The sequence below is a fragment of the Triticum urartu genome, chromosome 2, assembly GCF_003073215.2.
Source record: "Triticum urartu cultivar G1812 chromosome 2, Tu2.1, whole genome shotgun sequence".
In the NCBI taxonomy this organism is placed as follows: domain Eukaryota; kingdom Viridiplantae; phylum Streptophyta; class Magnoliopsida; order Poales; family Poaceae; genus Triticum; species Triticum urartu.
The window spans coordinates 448,501,339-448,517,928 of record NC_053023.1 but is presented as its reverse complement, the minus strand read 5'-3'; the positions used below and the strand labels follow the sequence as shown (position 1 = coordinate 448,517,928).

At 42.2% G+C, this 16,590-nt stretch overlaps 1 protein-coding gene across 1 annotated transcript; it reads right to left on the bottom strand.

Moving 5' to 3' along the window:
- Nucleotides 1-8,832: 8,832 nt before the first annotated feature.
- On the bottom strand, nucleotides 8,833-13,759 carry LOC125537807 (TBC domain-containing protein C1952.17c-like). The gene is made up of 9 exons (XM_048701116.1): nucleotides 13,319-13,759; nucleotides 13,129-13,221; nucleotides 12,157-12,261; nucleotides 11,211-11,360; nucleotides 10,900-10,998; nucleotides 10,678-10,806; nucleotides 9,440-9,619; nucleotides 9,224-9,340; nucleotides 8,833-9,142 (listed from the first exon to the last, which is right to left on the bottom strand). The coding sequence occupies exons 1-9, from the start codon at nucleotides 13,619-13,621 to the stop codon at nucleotides 8,978-8,980; spliced, it is 1,341 nt and encodes a 446-aa protein (XP_048557073.1). The 5' UTR covers nucleotides 13,622-13,759; the 3' UTR covers nucleotides 8,833-8,977.
- Between the last annotated feature and the right edge of the window lie 2,831 nt (nucleotides 13,760-16,590).

Below are 16,590 nucleotides of genomic sequence, written 5' to 3'. Positions count from 1 at the left end.
AATCATGACAGAGTAGGCAATGTGTTACATGTATCTTGGCCATATGCATCAGAGCAAAAGATTATTAAGGAAAATACCTTCATGCTCATGAGTCCTTCTTGCAAACAGTATGTACATAAGCAAGAACTCCTCATACTCATGATTTTGATGCATATACTTACCTTATGGTCTCGAGTTGGCTTAGGATGGAATGAACCTGCAAACAAGGTTAGATAACACAGGTACGTCCACTAGCCAGAGCAAACAAAGAAACCACAAGAATGCCAAGACTGGGATGACATGTAGAGAATGATATCATTGGATTCAACATGTCCCCAAAAATAAAGATATGCAATGAATTTGGTTGATTTCTTTTCCCTTCAGTGTCTTGCTCCCCCTGAATCTTACATGAGATATTGGGAGAAGATAGGAAACAGAAAATCAGAGCTGAATAGAACTTAATTCAAATGAGTTCGTATGAACATGTCTTTCCCCCAAAAAGACATGTGGCATCTCTCCTCTTGAACATCAAGCATCTGGGATCCTTGAGTATTTTTCTCTCCCTGGAAATTTCTCTCTCCCCCTTAACAACATCTGGGATCCTTGAGACTTTCTCTCCCCCTTAATAACATCTGGGATCCTTGAGACTTTCTCTCCCCCTTAATACTTTTTCTCTCTTGGTGTGATCTATCTTTCCTACAAGCTTTGATGTGATCTCTCTCTCCCCCTTTGACATCAATTCCCAAGAAGGTCTTTCCTGGAACCCGTCGAGTGGGTTTGGTCCTTGAGATTCAGCACAAAGCAGAGGATAAAATTGTGATGCTTGTGGAGGACAAGATTCATTGAGTGGAGCTGGATCATAAGAAATGTAGAACAAGTGGCAAACTGTTTTTCTGATTGCAAAGTCGGTGGCACCGAGTGGCACATTTCGGTGGTACCGAAAAGATTCGGTTGGACCGAAATTTGCAAGTCGGTGGGACCGAGTTTACACAGAGAAAAACACTTGTCACCTCAGCTCACTAGACAAGTAAGATCTCACAAATATTTGCAATGAATTAGCTGATGGATTTGCAAGGAATTTGATGCAGAAATATGCAGAACAAAACAAACAAGAAAAGGTGGAAGTTTCTAGATGAAGTTTTTTTTGTTTGAGAGAGAAGGAAACAAATATGCAAGGGACAAATGCAATAACTCAGAAAAGAACACAAGAGAACTTCATCTAGAATTGAGCGGTGACATAGTCACCTATGTTAGAGTATATTGACTTAGGAGTCAAGTGAGGACACTTGATTATAGGTCATACTCATTGTTTAAGCTCAAAATGGGGTTACCATTTTTCGTTTAAGCATCTTGATGTGTTCACATCTTGTTGAGTTGCTTTGACTCATGTCTTGGAGTAAAGCTTCTCTAAGATGGAATGACATACCTTGGGTGGTGGTGTGGTTCTTGCTCATGTAGTTGAACTTGTGTGGATGCTCAAGGTTGATGTAGTTCATCAAGAGTTGGGAGCACCACTTGGAGTTTGAGTTCATCTACCTACATGGGTTAGTTCTTGCAAGGAAGAGCACTTGTGTATCCAAAAATGACAATCATGAAGCTTAACATAGAATTTGTCAAAGGATATGTTTGAATGGTTTTGAGCTTCCTTGTCTTCAACCACTATTGTGTAGAGTCTTGGTGATGTAGAGATTGCTCAAGATATGAGTGAGTCGCAATCTCATGGAGTTAGATTCAACCAAGCACCTACATGGGTTAGACAACATGCAAGGTGCAAATATATCCAAGACATAAGATAGTCATCATAAGAGATACATCATGGATTAGTCATAAGCTCATGTCTTGCATGTGTCCAATGGAGTCTCTACTCCAAGTTCGAGGCATCAATGATGTTCAATTCTCCTCTCAACCTGAAAAACACTCTCTCATCAAGCGGTTTAGTGAATATATCCGCTAATTGCTTATCGGTGCGAACATGCTTAAGATTGATGTCACCCTTAGCAACGTGATCTCGAATGAAATGATGACGAACTTCAATATGCTTAGTTCGAGAATGTTGTACAGGATTATGACCAATTTTGATAGCACTTTCATTGTCACAAAGAAGTGGAACATGTCTCACATAAATCCCATAATCTTTAAGAGTTTGGGTCATCCAAAGTAATTGAGCACAACATGAACCAGCGGCAATGTATTCCGCTTCGGCGGTGGATAAGGATACCGAGTTTTGTTTCTTGGAAGACCAAGACACAAGAGATCTACCAAGAAATTGACAAGTACCCGAAGTGGACTTTCTATCAACCTTGTCTCCGGCATAATCTGAGTCGGAATAGCCAACAAGATCAAAAGAAGACCTCTTAGGATACCAAATGCCAAAATTTGGTGTATGGATTAAATATCTCACTATCCTTTTCACAGCCTTAAGATGACAATCTTTAGGAGCAGCTTGATATCGAGCACACATGCACACACTTAGCATAATATCGGGACGTGAAGCACATAGGTATAACAATGAACCAATCATAGAGCGGTAAACCTTTTGATCAACGGGTTCACCATCTTTGGTCAAATCATTATGTCCACTAGTAGGCATGGGTGTAGACATACCTTTGCATTCTTGCATATTGAACTTCTTGAATAAGTCCTTGGTGTACTTTGTTTGAGAGACAAATGTACCTTCCTTAGTTTGCTTGATTTGCAACCCGAGAAAGAATTTGAGTTCACTCATCATAGACATCTCAAACTTCTCTGACATTAGCTTTCCAAAATTTTCACTAAAGAGAGGGTTAGTTGAACCAAATATGATATCATCAACATAAATTTGGCATACAAATAGTTCTCCATTAACCCTTTTAGTAAAAAGAGTAGAATCAATTTTACCAATTTCAAAACCACTTGTAGTAAGGAACTTGGTCAAGCATTTATACCATGCTCTAGGAGCTTGTTTAAGACCATAAAGAGCTTTGTGAAGTTTGTAAACATGATTAGGTTTCTTAGGATTGACAAAGCCGGGAGGTTGTTTGACATAAACTTCCTCCTCTATTTCTCCATTTAGAAAAGCACTTTTAATTTCCATTTGATACAAGGTGATATTATGGTGATTAGCATATGCAAGTAAGATGCGAATGGACTCAAGTCTAGCAACGGGAGCATATGTCTCACCATAGTCCATACCTTCGACTTGTGTGTATCCTTGGGCGACGAGACGTGCTTTGTTGCGGACCACTTGTCCATCTTCATCTTGCTTGTTGCGAAACACCCATTTGGTACCAATGATGTTGTGGTTGTTGTCGGGCTTCTCAACTAATGTCCAAACTTGGTTTCTCTCAAAGTTATGTAGCTCTTCATGCATAGCGTTTATCCAATCCGGATCTTCCAATGCTTCTTCAACCTTCATTGGTTCAATGCTAGAGATGAATGAATAGTTTTCACAAAAGTTAGCTAAACGAGTTTTTGAGCGAGTGATTCTCCCGGTTTGTATATCATTGAGGATTTGCTCGACGGGATGATCTTTGGCAATTCTTGCTCGAACTCGTGAGAGCTTTTGCTTGGGTCTTTGTTGAGCATCTTCTTCATCTTGTTCTTCTTCTTGGCCTTCTTCATTGTTGACGTCGTCGTTCTCTTGTCGTGGTGGAGAAGGAGGTTGTTGATGTTCATCTTGACGTACTTCCTCGTTTTCTTCATCTTGGTGTGTCCCACTTGTGGATGCTTCCGTGTCGATTCTTGGTTCACCTTGTTGTGAAGTAGAAGCTTCCACTTGGACGGATGAAGTACTCTCCTTCACCTCCGTTGGACGAATTTTGCCAATGGACAAATCTTGAATTGCTTCTGAAGGGTCTTTGTCTCCTACATCAATTGGCAATTGCTCTACTTGCGAGCCATTAGATTCATCAAACTTCACATCTACCGTCTCTTCAACCTTTCGGGTGAAATTGTTGTAGACACGGTAAGTGTGAGAGTTTGAGCCATAACCAAGTAAAAAACCTTCATGAGATTTAGGAGCAAACTTTGAACGACGATGCTTATCAAGAATGTAGCACTTTGAGCCGAATACTCGAAAGTATCCAACTTGAGGCTTGTTACCGGTGAGGAGCTCGTATGCCGTCTTGCCGAGTAGCTTGTGAAGATATAAGCGATTTGTAGCGTGACAAGCTGTCTCAACCGCTTCTGCCCAAAAGTGCTTTGGCGTCTTGTACTCATCAAGCATTGTTCTTGCCATTTCGATGAACGTCCGGTTCTTCCTCTCAACAACTCCATTTTGTTGAGGTGTGTATGTAGCCGAGAACTCGTGTGAAATCCCTTCTTCGTCAAGAAAGGTGTCCACATTTGCGTTCTTGAACTCCGTTCCGTTGTCACTCCGAACCTTCTTGATCTTCACATCAAACTGATTTTGAGCTTTCCTAGCGAAGTTTCTGAAGATCTTCTGGACCTGCGATTTGTCATTGAGGAAAAACACCCACGTAAATCTTGAAAAATCATCAACTATAACTAGACCAAAGGAATTTCCACCGAGACTCTTGTAGGCATTGGGACCAAAAAGGTCCATGTGAAGCAGCTCGAGTGGCCTCCTTGTGGTCATAATGTTCTTCACAAGATGTCTTCCTCCAACCTGTTTACCTGCTTGACAAGCACTGCAAAGTCTATCCTTATCAAATATGACATCGTTAATACCAATGATATGATTTCCTTTAATAAGCTTGTCAAGGTTTCTCATGCCAACATGACCTAGTCGTCTATGCCACAACCAACCTTTTGAGGATTTAGCAACAAAGCAAGTTTTAGGTTGTGCCTTTTTAGAGAAATCGACGATGTAAAGATCACCTCTACGCATACCCGTAAAGACCATTTTATGATTGTCTCGACGAAATACTTGGCAATCTACCTCAGTAAATAGGACATTCAAATCAAAATCAGCAAGTCTAGATACTGAAAGTAAGTTGTAACCAAGAGATCCAACGAGTATGACATTTTGAATGGAACTATCATGTGAGATGGCCACCTTACCAAGGCCAACCACTTTACCCTTTGAATTATCACCAAAGGTGACATATTTTCGAGGGCCGTTGTTTTCAGCAAGCTCACGGAACATCTCTTCATCTCCGGTCATGTGATCAGTGCATCCACTATCAAGAACCCATTCCTTTCCTCCTGATTCATATCCCCGAAGATTTGCCATAAGACCAAAATGTCTCATTGCATCATCAAGATCGGAGTCACTGTCATCATCATCATAATATTCATGTTCATCATGATCTTGTGACTCATCATTTCCTAGAGAGGGTAATTCATTAGATAAATGATCAAAGTGATTACTTTTATGAATTCTTATAGCTTTGAGTATGATATCATTAATGATTCCAACATCTCCTTTAGCATGCTTAAGATTTGCAAGTTCATGAAGACATTTACCAAAACTAGGATCACTAGAGTTCATCTTACTCAAGGCAATAGATTTATGGAGAATTTCATTCAAAGTTTTCAAGCAGTGATTGGGAAACCGTTCCTCAATAAATTTCCATATAGTATAGGCGCAATTTTGAGTAGGCAAACTAGCAATCAAATCTTTGGGCAATCCTCTAATAATGAGCTCAATAGTTCTAAGATTGCGAATCATGTCAATATCTTCATCTAGGGTAGGATGCAAGAGATCAATATGGGGTGCACAAGGGCTAGCAATATACTTGTTCAAATGATATTGATTGAAGATTACAAGCATCTCATTTTTCCACTCATGAAAATATTTTCCATCAAGAATAGGCACTCTATGTCTAAGACTCCCTAGAGTAGACACATCCATCTTCCTCCAATGGTGATTAAACCAAGGCAATGGAGACCAAAGCTCTGATACCACTTGTAGGATCTAGAAGTAGATGTGTCTAGAGGGGGGTGATTAGACACATAGTGCTAAAGTTGCAATTTTTAAGCTTTTTCAGTTTAAGTGGAGTTTAGGCACAAATTCAATACACACAATACATATCAAGCAAGCATGCAAAGAGTATATGAGCAGCGGAATGTAAAGCATGCAACTTGCAAGAATGTAAAGGGAAGGGTTTGGAAAGATCAAACGCAATTGGAGACACGGATGTTTTTCCCGTGGTTCGGATAGGTGGTGCTATCCTACATCCACGTTGATGGAGACTTCAACCCACGAAGGGTAACGGTTGCGCGAGTCCACACAGGGCTCCACCCAAGGGCAACGGTTATGCGAGTCCACGGAGGGCTCCACCCACGAAGGGTCCACGAAGAGCACCACCCACAAAGGGTCCACGAAGAAGCAACCTTGTCTATCCCACCATGGCCATCGCCCACGAAGGACTTGCCTCACTAGCGGTAGATCTTCACGAAGTAGGCGATCTCCTTGCCCTTACAAACTCCTTGGTTCACTCCACAATCTTGTCGGAGGCTCCCAAGTGACACCTAGCCAATCTAGGAGACACCACTCTCCAAGAAGTAACAAATGGTGTGTAGGTAATGAACTCCTTGCTCTTGTGCTTCAAATGATAGTCTCCCCAACACTCAACTCTCTCTCATAGGATTTGGATTTGGTGGAAAGAAGATTTGAGTGGAAAGCAACTTGGGGAAGGCTAGAGATCAAGATTCATATGGTAGGAATGGAATGTCTTGATCTCAACACATGAGTAGGTGGTTCTCTCTCAGAACAAATGAGTTTGAATGATGTGTGTGTTCTGTTGGCTCTCTCTTGGAATGGGAAAGAGGTGGAGGGGTATATATAGCCTCCACACAAAATCCAACCGTTACACAGTTTTCCAATCTCGGTGGGACCGAATCATAAAACTCGGTCGGACCGAAATAGTAAACCTAGTGACCGTTAGGAATTTCGGTGGGACTGACATGCAACTCGGTAGGACCGATTCGGTTAGGGTTTGGGCATAACGTAATCTCGGTGAGACCGATTACACAAACTCGGTGAGACCGAGTTTGGTAATTGGCTAACCAGAGAGTTGGTCAGGTAAACTCGGTGGGACCGATTTGCTCTTTCGGTGAGACCGGTGAGACCGAAAAGTTACAAAGGGGAAACACTGAGTTTACATTGCAATCTCGGTGGGACCGATTGCATATCTCGGTGGGACCAAGAATATTGCAATAGGTAACAGAGAGTTTGCAATCCCATCTCAGTGAGACCGAGATCCTTATCGGTAGAACCGAATTGCTAGGGTTTGGTAGTGGCTAATGACAAGTGAAACTCGGTGGCGCCGGATAGGAAGAATCGGTAGGACCGAGTTTGGCTTAGGGTTTAGGTCATGTGGATATGGGAAAGTGGTTGAGGATTTTGGAGCATATCATTAAGCACATGAAGCAAGAGGCTCATTAAGCAACACCTCATCCCTCCTTAATAGTATTGGCTTTTCCTATGGACTCAATGTGATCTTGGATTACTAAAATATAAAAGTGAAGAGTCTTGAGCTTGAAGCTTTAGCCAATCCCTTGTCCTTAGCATCTTGAAGGAGTTCCCACAACCTTTAGTCCATGCCACTCCATTGTTGAACTTATCTGAAACATGTTAGATAGAAGTGTTAGTCCAACAAGAGATATATTGTCATCAATTATCAAAACCACCTAGGGAGCACTTGTGCTTTCAATCTAGATATGGATGTATCTAATACTAAAATGTGACTTGGTACATTCATATTTAAATAAACATAAGACAAGAATTTTAAGACGGAGGGAGTATTATGCAAGGAAAGATGTAAAGATTCGTCTACAATTCCATATTTCGAATTTCTGTGGTGTGTGCAAGACTTAGACTTGTGGGGAGAAAAACAAAGACTACAGAGTGAACACTCTGTATGCAGTTTTTCAGGGAATGAAGTCGATATTTTTTCCTTTTTGAAACGAATGATGTCGATATTTGGCATCTCAGCTACGCTATACTTTTTGAGAAAATTTGCCAAGTTGCCTTTTTACTTACATTGAGCAAATGAAACGAGACACTGCTATGCTTGTTTTGGATTTCAATTAAGCAAATACTGTTTCCAAATCCATCAATAATATTATCTTTCTCCAAAAAGAAAAGGCTCCTCTGCCTCCCGCCGCCGCCGCCGGTCCCCTTGTCTCCGGTGGCCTTAGGGCCATGGGGGCGCGATGGATCTCAGCCTTTGTCGATGGAAGGGCTCCGTTTTCAGATGTTTCTTTGAGTTTTGTTAGGTTTGTGTCCTGTTTAGGAAGACAAGACGGCGGCGGCTTCCTAAAGATGAAATAAGGTTCTTCCCGCCTAGCCCCTCCAGCGAATTTGTCTTTGATGGATTTGCTCGAATCTGGCCATAGTTCATCTACGTTTGTGTGTTTTCAAGTTGGATCCTTCTTATTCTTCATCAGCGGCGGTTGCTGTTCTAGTATGCTAGTCCTACGGGAGGGACGATGACGGCTACGCACATTCGGCTCGCTTCAGTGCTTCTAGTCGCCGCTAGGTGGTCTACGGATATAGATGTGATATTATTATTTCTTTGAAGATGAATAGATAAAAAAAATTCCCGCAAAAAATAAACTGTTTCCAAGGGGTCCTTTTCGTTTGTTAGAAAATCCCTTAGTCCACCATATATGTTTGGCAATCCTACTGCTAGCGTCCTTTATTTTCAGAAGGTGTTACAGTTTTAGAATGATCTCTGCAATAAAAGAGGCCCACTTGCAATTTATACAAAAACAATGACAACTCAAAATAGCAATTATTTGTCAAGATAAAAATGCATGGCTGGCAAAATTTCCAAAAATTATCAGCAAATTTTGACAGCCCACATAATATGGACCTATGTGATCTTTGGAGTTCTTCAAATGCCACAGTTTTGGCACCAAAAGAACTTTTCATAGTTCTTATAACTAACAATATGACTACTAAAAGAACAGCAAGCTTTAACAGGCATACATTACACGATAAACAATGGGTCAAAAAGTGCGTATGGATATTCATTTACAGATTTAATGCATCATCTCTGGACAGCGGACTACCATAAAAACAACATTGGAAAAAAAAAGAACAAATCATTCAGCAGGGAACTAGCCCACGCAATTTATTAGCAATATGCAACAAGTGGTCAATGTTTGTGGGTGGGTAATTCTGGAGAAGCTTGAGGTTTGCAGTGAAGTCGCCAGCCAAGAGCCGTCTTCGAACAAGAATTAGCATTGCACAGCAGATCCTTAACAAGGTGGCCTGCAACAAAACAAGATGAGTTAATCTATTGCCTCGGAAATGCATCACACGGGACGAAAATATAAATGGCAGCTCTCTAACCTGGGGCCCCTCTGGATCACCTAATAACGCATCCCACAGGTGGATGCAGTCACGGAACTTAAACTCCTGTGTCAATAGCAGGGTGATCCATCTGAACGCATAGAACTGTGGGTTAACCTGGAATTGATGGAGGAATGTCACAATGGAGGCTAAAGTATATGTAACAATATATTAATTCTGACCAGTTAAAAATGAGTAAGTACATTAGATCCGTACCTTGGTTACGACCTCTAAATGCCGCCAGAGCTCTTCATCATGCCTTTTCAGGAGCTGGGATAGTTTACTGATTGTGGAGCGTATACCAACAACACTGTTGTCAAGCTGCTTGCAAAAGTTATCTCGAAATCCACTTAGCACCTCAACAAAACAGAAAAAAGCATCTGACTCTGCTGAAGCCTGTTCATACAAAAGAAAAATGGAAAGTACATGGTCATCAAGCTTCCATGATGCATAATGCGACGCATTACGCATGGTGCATGGGCTAAAGCTATTTGATATTAGCAGCCATAAATCAATAAGATATTCGCTTTGGAAAATTCAGGAGCGGGGTGGCCTTGTGAAATATAGCCTCGCAAAGAAGGAAATGCGTAGTTGTACTATGTAGGCCATAAGAAAAACCTTGTTCCTTGCAATGGGTCTACAAAACAACAGTTGGCATATCTATGTCGGATTTTAGTTGCTACAATAATCCTTATTAACTAAAACATGGAGTCTAAGCTTATCATGTTAACCAGACTGTAAAGGAGAGAATTCCAGAAGTTCATGGGTTAGGTTGAGCCTAATCTGTAAACTCCACAAGATACTCCTCTAGAAGCTTGCAGTAGGATTTATATACTCTAAAAATCTAATGATGCATTTTGACACATTCGAAATTATCGACCGCCAAACTGCATCAGAGATGATTCTTTCTTAGCTCTTATTTTGGTTGGAAGATAAAGATGTACTTTCACTGTTTTCAATACATGGCACTTTTGAGCGCATGTTTTAGCAAAAAAAATGCAAGGGTTAGGTCTAAATCCCCCTCATAACAAAGATGTGGGAGAAAAGTCTAAGAAAACAAACAACGAGAATGCATAATCAACTATGGGCAAGATGATAAAAGATGAATGCAAAGGTGCAAAGCTCCAAACATTTGGGAAGGATATCTTGGTTGAAAATACCAGCTATGCAGGAAGCATATCATGACCAAAAGTGCCAAACATTGTGAAATAAGTGAGTATATACAGATGCATCACATCATTTACTATACGATTCAAAGATTCAAACTCCAGTACTCGTTGCATCATCACGGGTTGCATATTACATCAATACTAAGAAAAATAAAATTTAAGACAATTAATACTTTGAAGCTATAAGGAAAATCACACAATCTTTAGCATGGCCAGTTTGTTTCATCACCACAAAAACTAAAAAAAAGTTTTTTTAAAGCAAATGGGGACATTAAGAGAACTTACAGAATTACTTTGGTCTGGATCATTCTTGAAGACATAGTAGAGAGGTGCCAAAACTTCATTCATTCCTTGTACATACCTTATACCCGGGTTTAATTTTGCAAAGATGGTAAGTATTCGCTTCAGTGACTCCTGGAAAAAATACATCACATTTTAGATTTAGACTAAATAGAAGTACCAGAAACAAGCAAGAACTGGCATCATGTTTAGACAATAAATGCCTACCTGATTAGACAAGGCATCAGAAGAACCGCCATTGAAAAACTGCATCTCAGGATGAGTACGCTTAACATCTCTATCAATCTGCTCTACAGTTTCAGATTCCTGAAAGTATTCGATAACATTTACATTTTAGTAGCTAAGACACTAACATATTTATCACAACATTAACTAACAAGCAGAATGCAAAGGGAGGTCTCTCACAAGCAAAGCAGTTGCAAGTTGCAAAACCAAATAAAATGAATTAATAGAAACAATGTACAGAGTATGGCAAACAGCCAGGAAGTACAGTAATTTTAAGTGCAGTTAAACATTACCTGGAAGTGTTGGTTCCAAACACTAGTTTTCCCAAGGCTTAGAGGATGTTCGTCCTGGACGATTTCCGCCCTTGGGAGAAATCCAGTTCCTTCAGAATTATGTTCCTTCCTTTTTGAAATAGTCATTTCCATTCTTCGGGTAACTTCTGACTGACCAGAACCAAAATATATTGTTGTGCAGGTTGGTTAAAAATGGGAAAAGGAACCACCACAAAGTAGGTAAATTAAAGAATCTACATCACAGTAAAGCACATTATTAATTTAATGTATGGTGTGTGCGCACACGTGTGGTTGTGGGGTGGGGTTTTCTAATTATGGATCGTGCTAGCTGAAGATTGACGTTTTCTAGTCAAATATTCCATATGGTCTACTTTGTCTGTCGTTTTAGATCACTCATCTCTTCACACCAGCATGAATCAGCATTTATAGTTCAGGTATTTGAGGGAAATGCCATCTCGACAATAAAAATGTCTGCCATTTGCAAGCCAAAACAAACTTGCTAAAAATATCATCTATTTCGGACTGATTCTAGTACAAAGTTAGGAGGGGAAAATTGTGGCAGCCAGCATGAGGTGACTGTCTACCAGCCTGGCACCAAAACCAACAAAATCTTAAGATGTTAAGGACTAGGTTGGGCTTCTAGAATAAGCTGGGTAGGGGGGGCGCTTATTTCCACAGCAAGTCATAAGCCCCAAAAGAACTGGCCCTTAAGGAGTGTGTTTCATGCCCGTAACTGATTTGGATTATTTTTTCAATATATAGCTACCAACACACACCGGTGCTCTCCTAGCTCTCCTAGGGAAGGAAAGCATTGTTCCTTCTATTTAAACACATAGTAAGTGGTGAACAACTAAAGAACCCGTGCATCTGCAATGGTAAAGAACTAAAGAACTCATGCATCTGCGATCGTAAAGAACTTACAGCGCAATGTGCATTAAAAACTTACAGGGTTAACCAAAAGCTCGTCTTTGAAAGCACTGTACTGGGACCGCTTTTTTTCCAGTTCGTACGCCCACAGAGCATGATCCATTGGCAAGTACCCCAAGAGAAGCTGCTAACTATCAAAAAAGTCAAATAAATTTGTAACATATTAAAAAGGAAAAAAAATATCGACACCGCCAACAGACTAAAATGCATTCACAATATCCATTTTACCTCAAACACTTGCCGTTTGTTCAACAGTTTCTTCTAATCTAAACCTATAACAGTAGCTATTCTCAAACCTCTACAATAAAATTAGAGCATGGCTCCAAATTATGATGTGCAATGAAATAAATTCATAAAAAACAGCAAAGAAATGCAAAACAGAAGGAAAAAACTCGAGGCTCGTTTATTTGGCTTCTGGGGAGATCTCAACAAGCTTGAGAATTGTTTTTCCCCTACTTGGGAACTTGGCATGAGAAGTCTATTCATGAAACAATATTACTACTCCCAGTCTAGAATATTTCAAAATCGTATTCTATTAGTGAATCAATTGTTCAAGGACTTATTCATGGAATATAAGTAAATTCCATGAGCGCTTCATGTACTATGCGAGTCCATCGTTAAGTAAGCATATATGTTTGTATTTCATTATAAATGATGCATAAGTTTGAAGACCAATCACATGGAGGCTAATTTTTTTTCATAAATCTAATGTGTGTCATGCCGTTCAAAAGATACTATCCTGATTTAGGTGAACCAACCATGGCAACCCCGTCCTAGACTCAATTGGGGCATCATGCCATATATGGAATCAACAATGATCATACGAGGTCATCAACAAGCATCAGGGCATAATAATGTAACTCTTGAACTTTCTTGCCAATGTCATATCACTAGCATGTGAGTGAGAGAGCAAACACTCGGCCAGGCCCAAGCAAACTGCACGAACACATAGTGAAAAAGTTATACGAAGAAAATGGGAGAATTCCCAGACCTTCCAGACAACAGGCCGCACGGCGGGGTCGTCAGGCACGCCCTGGCACGCGAGCCTCCGCAGCTCCGCCAGATCCACCACCTTCCTTTCCAGCTACACGCACCGAAACACAAACAGACGAACGAACAAGTTACAAACCAAAGCTAAACAGCGAAGTCCCGTGACTCGACCGCGAGAGGCCAACACTCACCGCCGCTTTGAACTCGGCGACGAGGTGGGTCCGAGACGAGGTGGCCGCGCCCTCGTCACCGCCGCCGCTGTCGGAGTCGGAGTCAGAGCTTGCACCGTCGCGCCGCGCGGGTTGACGAGGGGGCGGCGGGGTCGGATCGTGCTGCGGCTTGGGAGGGGGAGGTGGGGGAGGGGAGGGGGCGCGGGGAGGGGAGCGGTGGCGCGGGCTAGGGGCAGGGGCGGACCAGATCGGGCTGTTGAGCCAGTCCGGGACTGCCTTCTGCCTGGGTGTGGATGTTGGGTTTGGGTTGGCGCCGTCGGCCATGGCGGCTGCTGAGGCCGGGGGAGATGGTGCCTGTGGCGGCGATGGGTTTAGGAGTTGGGAATGGGGAGGAGTCCCCCGGATCGGAGGGGACGGCTGGGTTGGACTTGGACCGGTCGGTGCCTCGGTGTTCTTCTCTTCTCCAGCTTTCTTTTCCTCTTTTTCCTTTTCCTTTTCTTTTGAGATGAGAAGAAAGCTGCTGCTTGGCTGACATTCAGTCACCTGATGTTTTTCCCTAAAAAAAAGTCACATGATGTTTTAATGTTTTAGTGTCACACAAAGTTACACAATATTTGACTGAAATCTAGAGAAAATTTAGAGACATTAAAACATTACACTAAGGGCTAGTTCTTTTGGCCGACTTAAAAAATAAACTGCCTCTCTTCTAAACTGTTAAATCTGTCGGGTTTTTGCGTTCGTGGCTGTTAGATCTTCACGTGGGGTTTGTACGTTTAAAGCACCAAGTGCCGAATGAAACCTAATTGCTGCTCCAGAAACAAATTCAGACGTCTCTTGTGATTTTGGGCAATTGAACTATGATGTAATGCGTCGGTGAATTTATCAGTCGATTTGCATCTGAAAGAAAAGGCCAAGCAGGAGTGATCATCATGCTCATGAGGTGCAGCCCTTTGCATCTCGATGGACACACTCGAGGTGATCATCATGCTCATCCTGCTCCTCATCGACAGGCCAAGCATATGGTCAAGGCTTGCTCGCATGGTAACTGAACTTGCAGTCCAACAAAATTGAGGGATAGGGACGCGTCTTCGGGCGACGCTAGTGAAGCGCCGGCTGTGATTGGAGTCGACCCGCCGATGATTGACGACGCAAGTTACACTTGCTGCAAGCCTGAAACCCATTTAATGGAAATCGATGTGCAACCAACCAAAAATCACAGGTTACTTAGGATTCTGATTCACTTCTTCCTTTACTTGATGTTCGTTTATATAATCTCCATCACATCGTCGCTCCTTCCACATCATTGTCAATACTCGTCTAATTGATGATCTTTTATCGGTTAATTTTTTCAGGCACTATCAGTCAAATTGTTTGTCGGTTCTCGGCCTGGTGGGCCTAACTATGACCCCCTAGGCTGGTTTTTTCATGGGCCCCTTTGGGTAGCCTATAGTTGATTAAATGGAGATACGAGAGACTTGGAGTACAATTCGACGATACCAAAGTTGGAGGGGGTCTCTGCCTCCACCGATGTAACCGACCTACTTGTGTAAACCCTAGGACCCCCGGTGTGTATATAACCTGGGGTCAGGGTTGATGTAGATTAGATTCAATCCCTTGGTACTTGACATGTACTTTGTACATACTCAAACGCAAGCATGATGCAGGGTATTATCTCCTTTGGAGAGTCTGTACCTGGATAAACCTCGTCTTTTATTACCATCGTGTCAAGTCGCGTAGTTAGGATACCCTACCAAGGGATTTGTTGGATTAAGATCCAATAGTGGCGACCCATGCAGGTCCTGGTAAGTGAACGTCGGGCTCGATGACGGTTCGTATCAACGCTTAGACCGGCTCCATCATGATCTTCCCGCCGGGTCGTATGTTCGTCTTCGGCGACATCACCCTCATCGCCAACTCGATTGGAAACCTCGGCCAGGGCGAGGCTTTCACTCTAGGTCAGATCGTAAGATTCGCCAAGATGGATTATACCGTGGACTGCCAGGGAGAGCCAATATTCTTGGACGTCCAGCCAGATCCTAGAACAACAGACATCGGTTATACCAATCTCGATGTCAGATCAGATCTAGGAGTTACTGGAGAAGTCTATTTTTTGACCCACCCACCACTAATCTCGTCGCCAATGTTGAAGATTTCACTTACGTCCTTAAAGGAGCCACCGAAGAGTCAGAAGACACGGAAGAAGAAGTCTGCGAGTCTGCGGAAAGCCGACCGCCAGCCACGGTGCCCTTGCGCAAGTGGCAAGAGACTTTGACCTACGAGTGTTGTATGGCGAACACGCTAATGCCAGTCCGGACAATGGTAACGGCAACGACAACAGCAATACCAATGGCAACGACAACGACAACGTCGGTGATGTCGAGGACGACCCTGATACGTCTCCAACGTATCTATAATTTATGAAGTATTTATGCCATGTTTACAAAAATTCTATATGGTTTTGGTATGATTTGAATGGAACTAACCCAGATTGATGATGTTTTCAGCAGAACTACCATGATGTTGTTTTTTGTGCAGAAATCAAAGTTCTCCAAATGCAACGAAACTTTTTGATGATTTTTGGGAACAAAAGAGGCACTAGAAACTTCGTGGGAGGACCAGGAGGTGAAGGAGGTGGCCACTAGGCACCAGGGTGCGCCACCACTGGCGCACCCTGGTGGGTAGTGGGCCCCTTGAAGCCTATCTTAGCGTGAGACTGACACCAAAAAATCCTATATATTCAGAAACCCCCAAAAGTTAACCTAGACGAGAAGTTCCGCCGCCGCAAGCCTCTGTATCCACGAAAACTCAATCGGGAGCCCGTTCCGGCACCCCGCCGGAGGGGAAAATCATCATCGGAGGCCAACTTCATCATCGCGACGGCCACCATGATGAGGAGGGGGTAGTTCACCCTCGAGGCTAGGGGTATGTACAAGTAGCTATGTGTTTGATCTCTCTCTCTCTCCCTCGTGTTCATGATTTTGCACGATCTTGATGTACTACGAGCTTTGTTAATATAGTTGGATCATACGGTATTTTCCCTCTCTGTCTTGTTGTGATAAATTGAGTTTTTACCTTTGAGGTTTCACTTTTATCGGATTGAATACTTTGTTGGATTTGAGAACACTTGATGTATGTCTTGCATATGAATACCCGCGGTGACAATGGGGTATTATATTGATCCACTTGATGTATGTTTTGGCACTCAACTCGCGAATTCCCGAGATGGCATTGGGGTAATCTATGCATAGGGGTTGATGCATGTTTTTTGTCCTACTTTATCCAATAGAAATCTT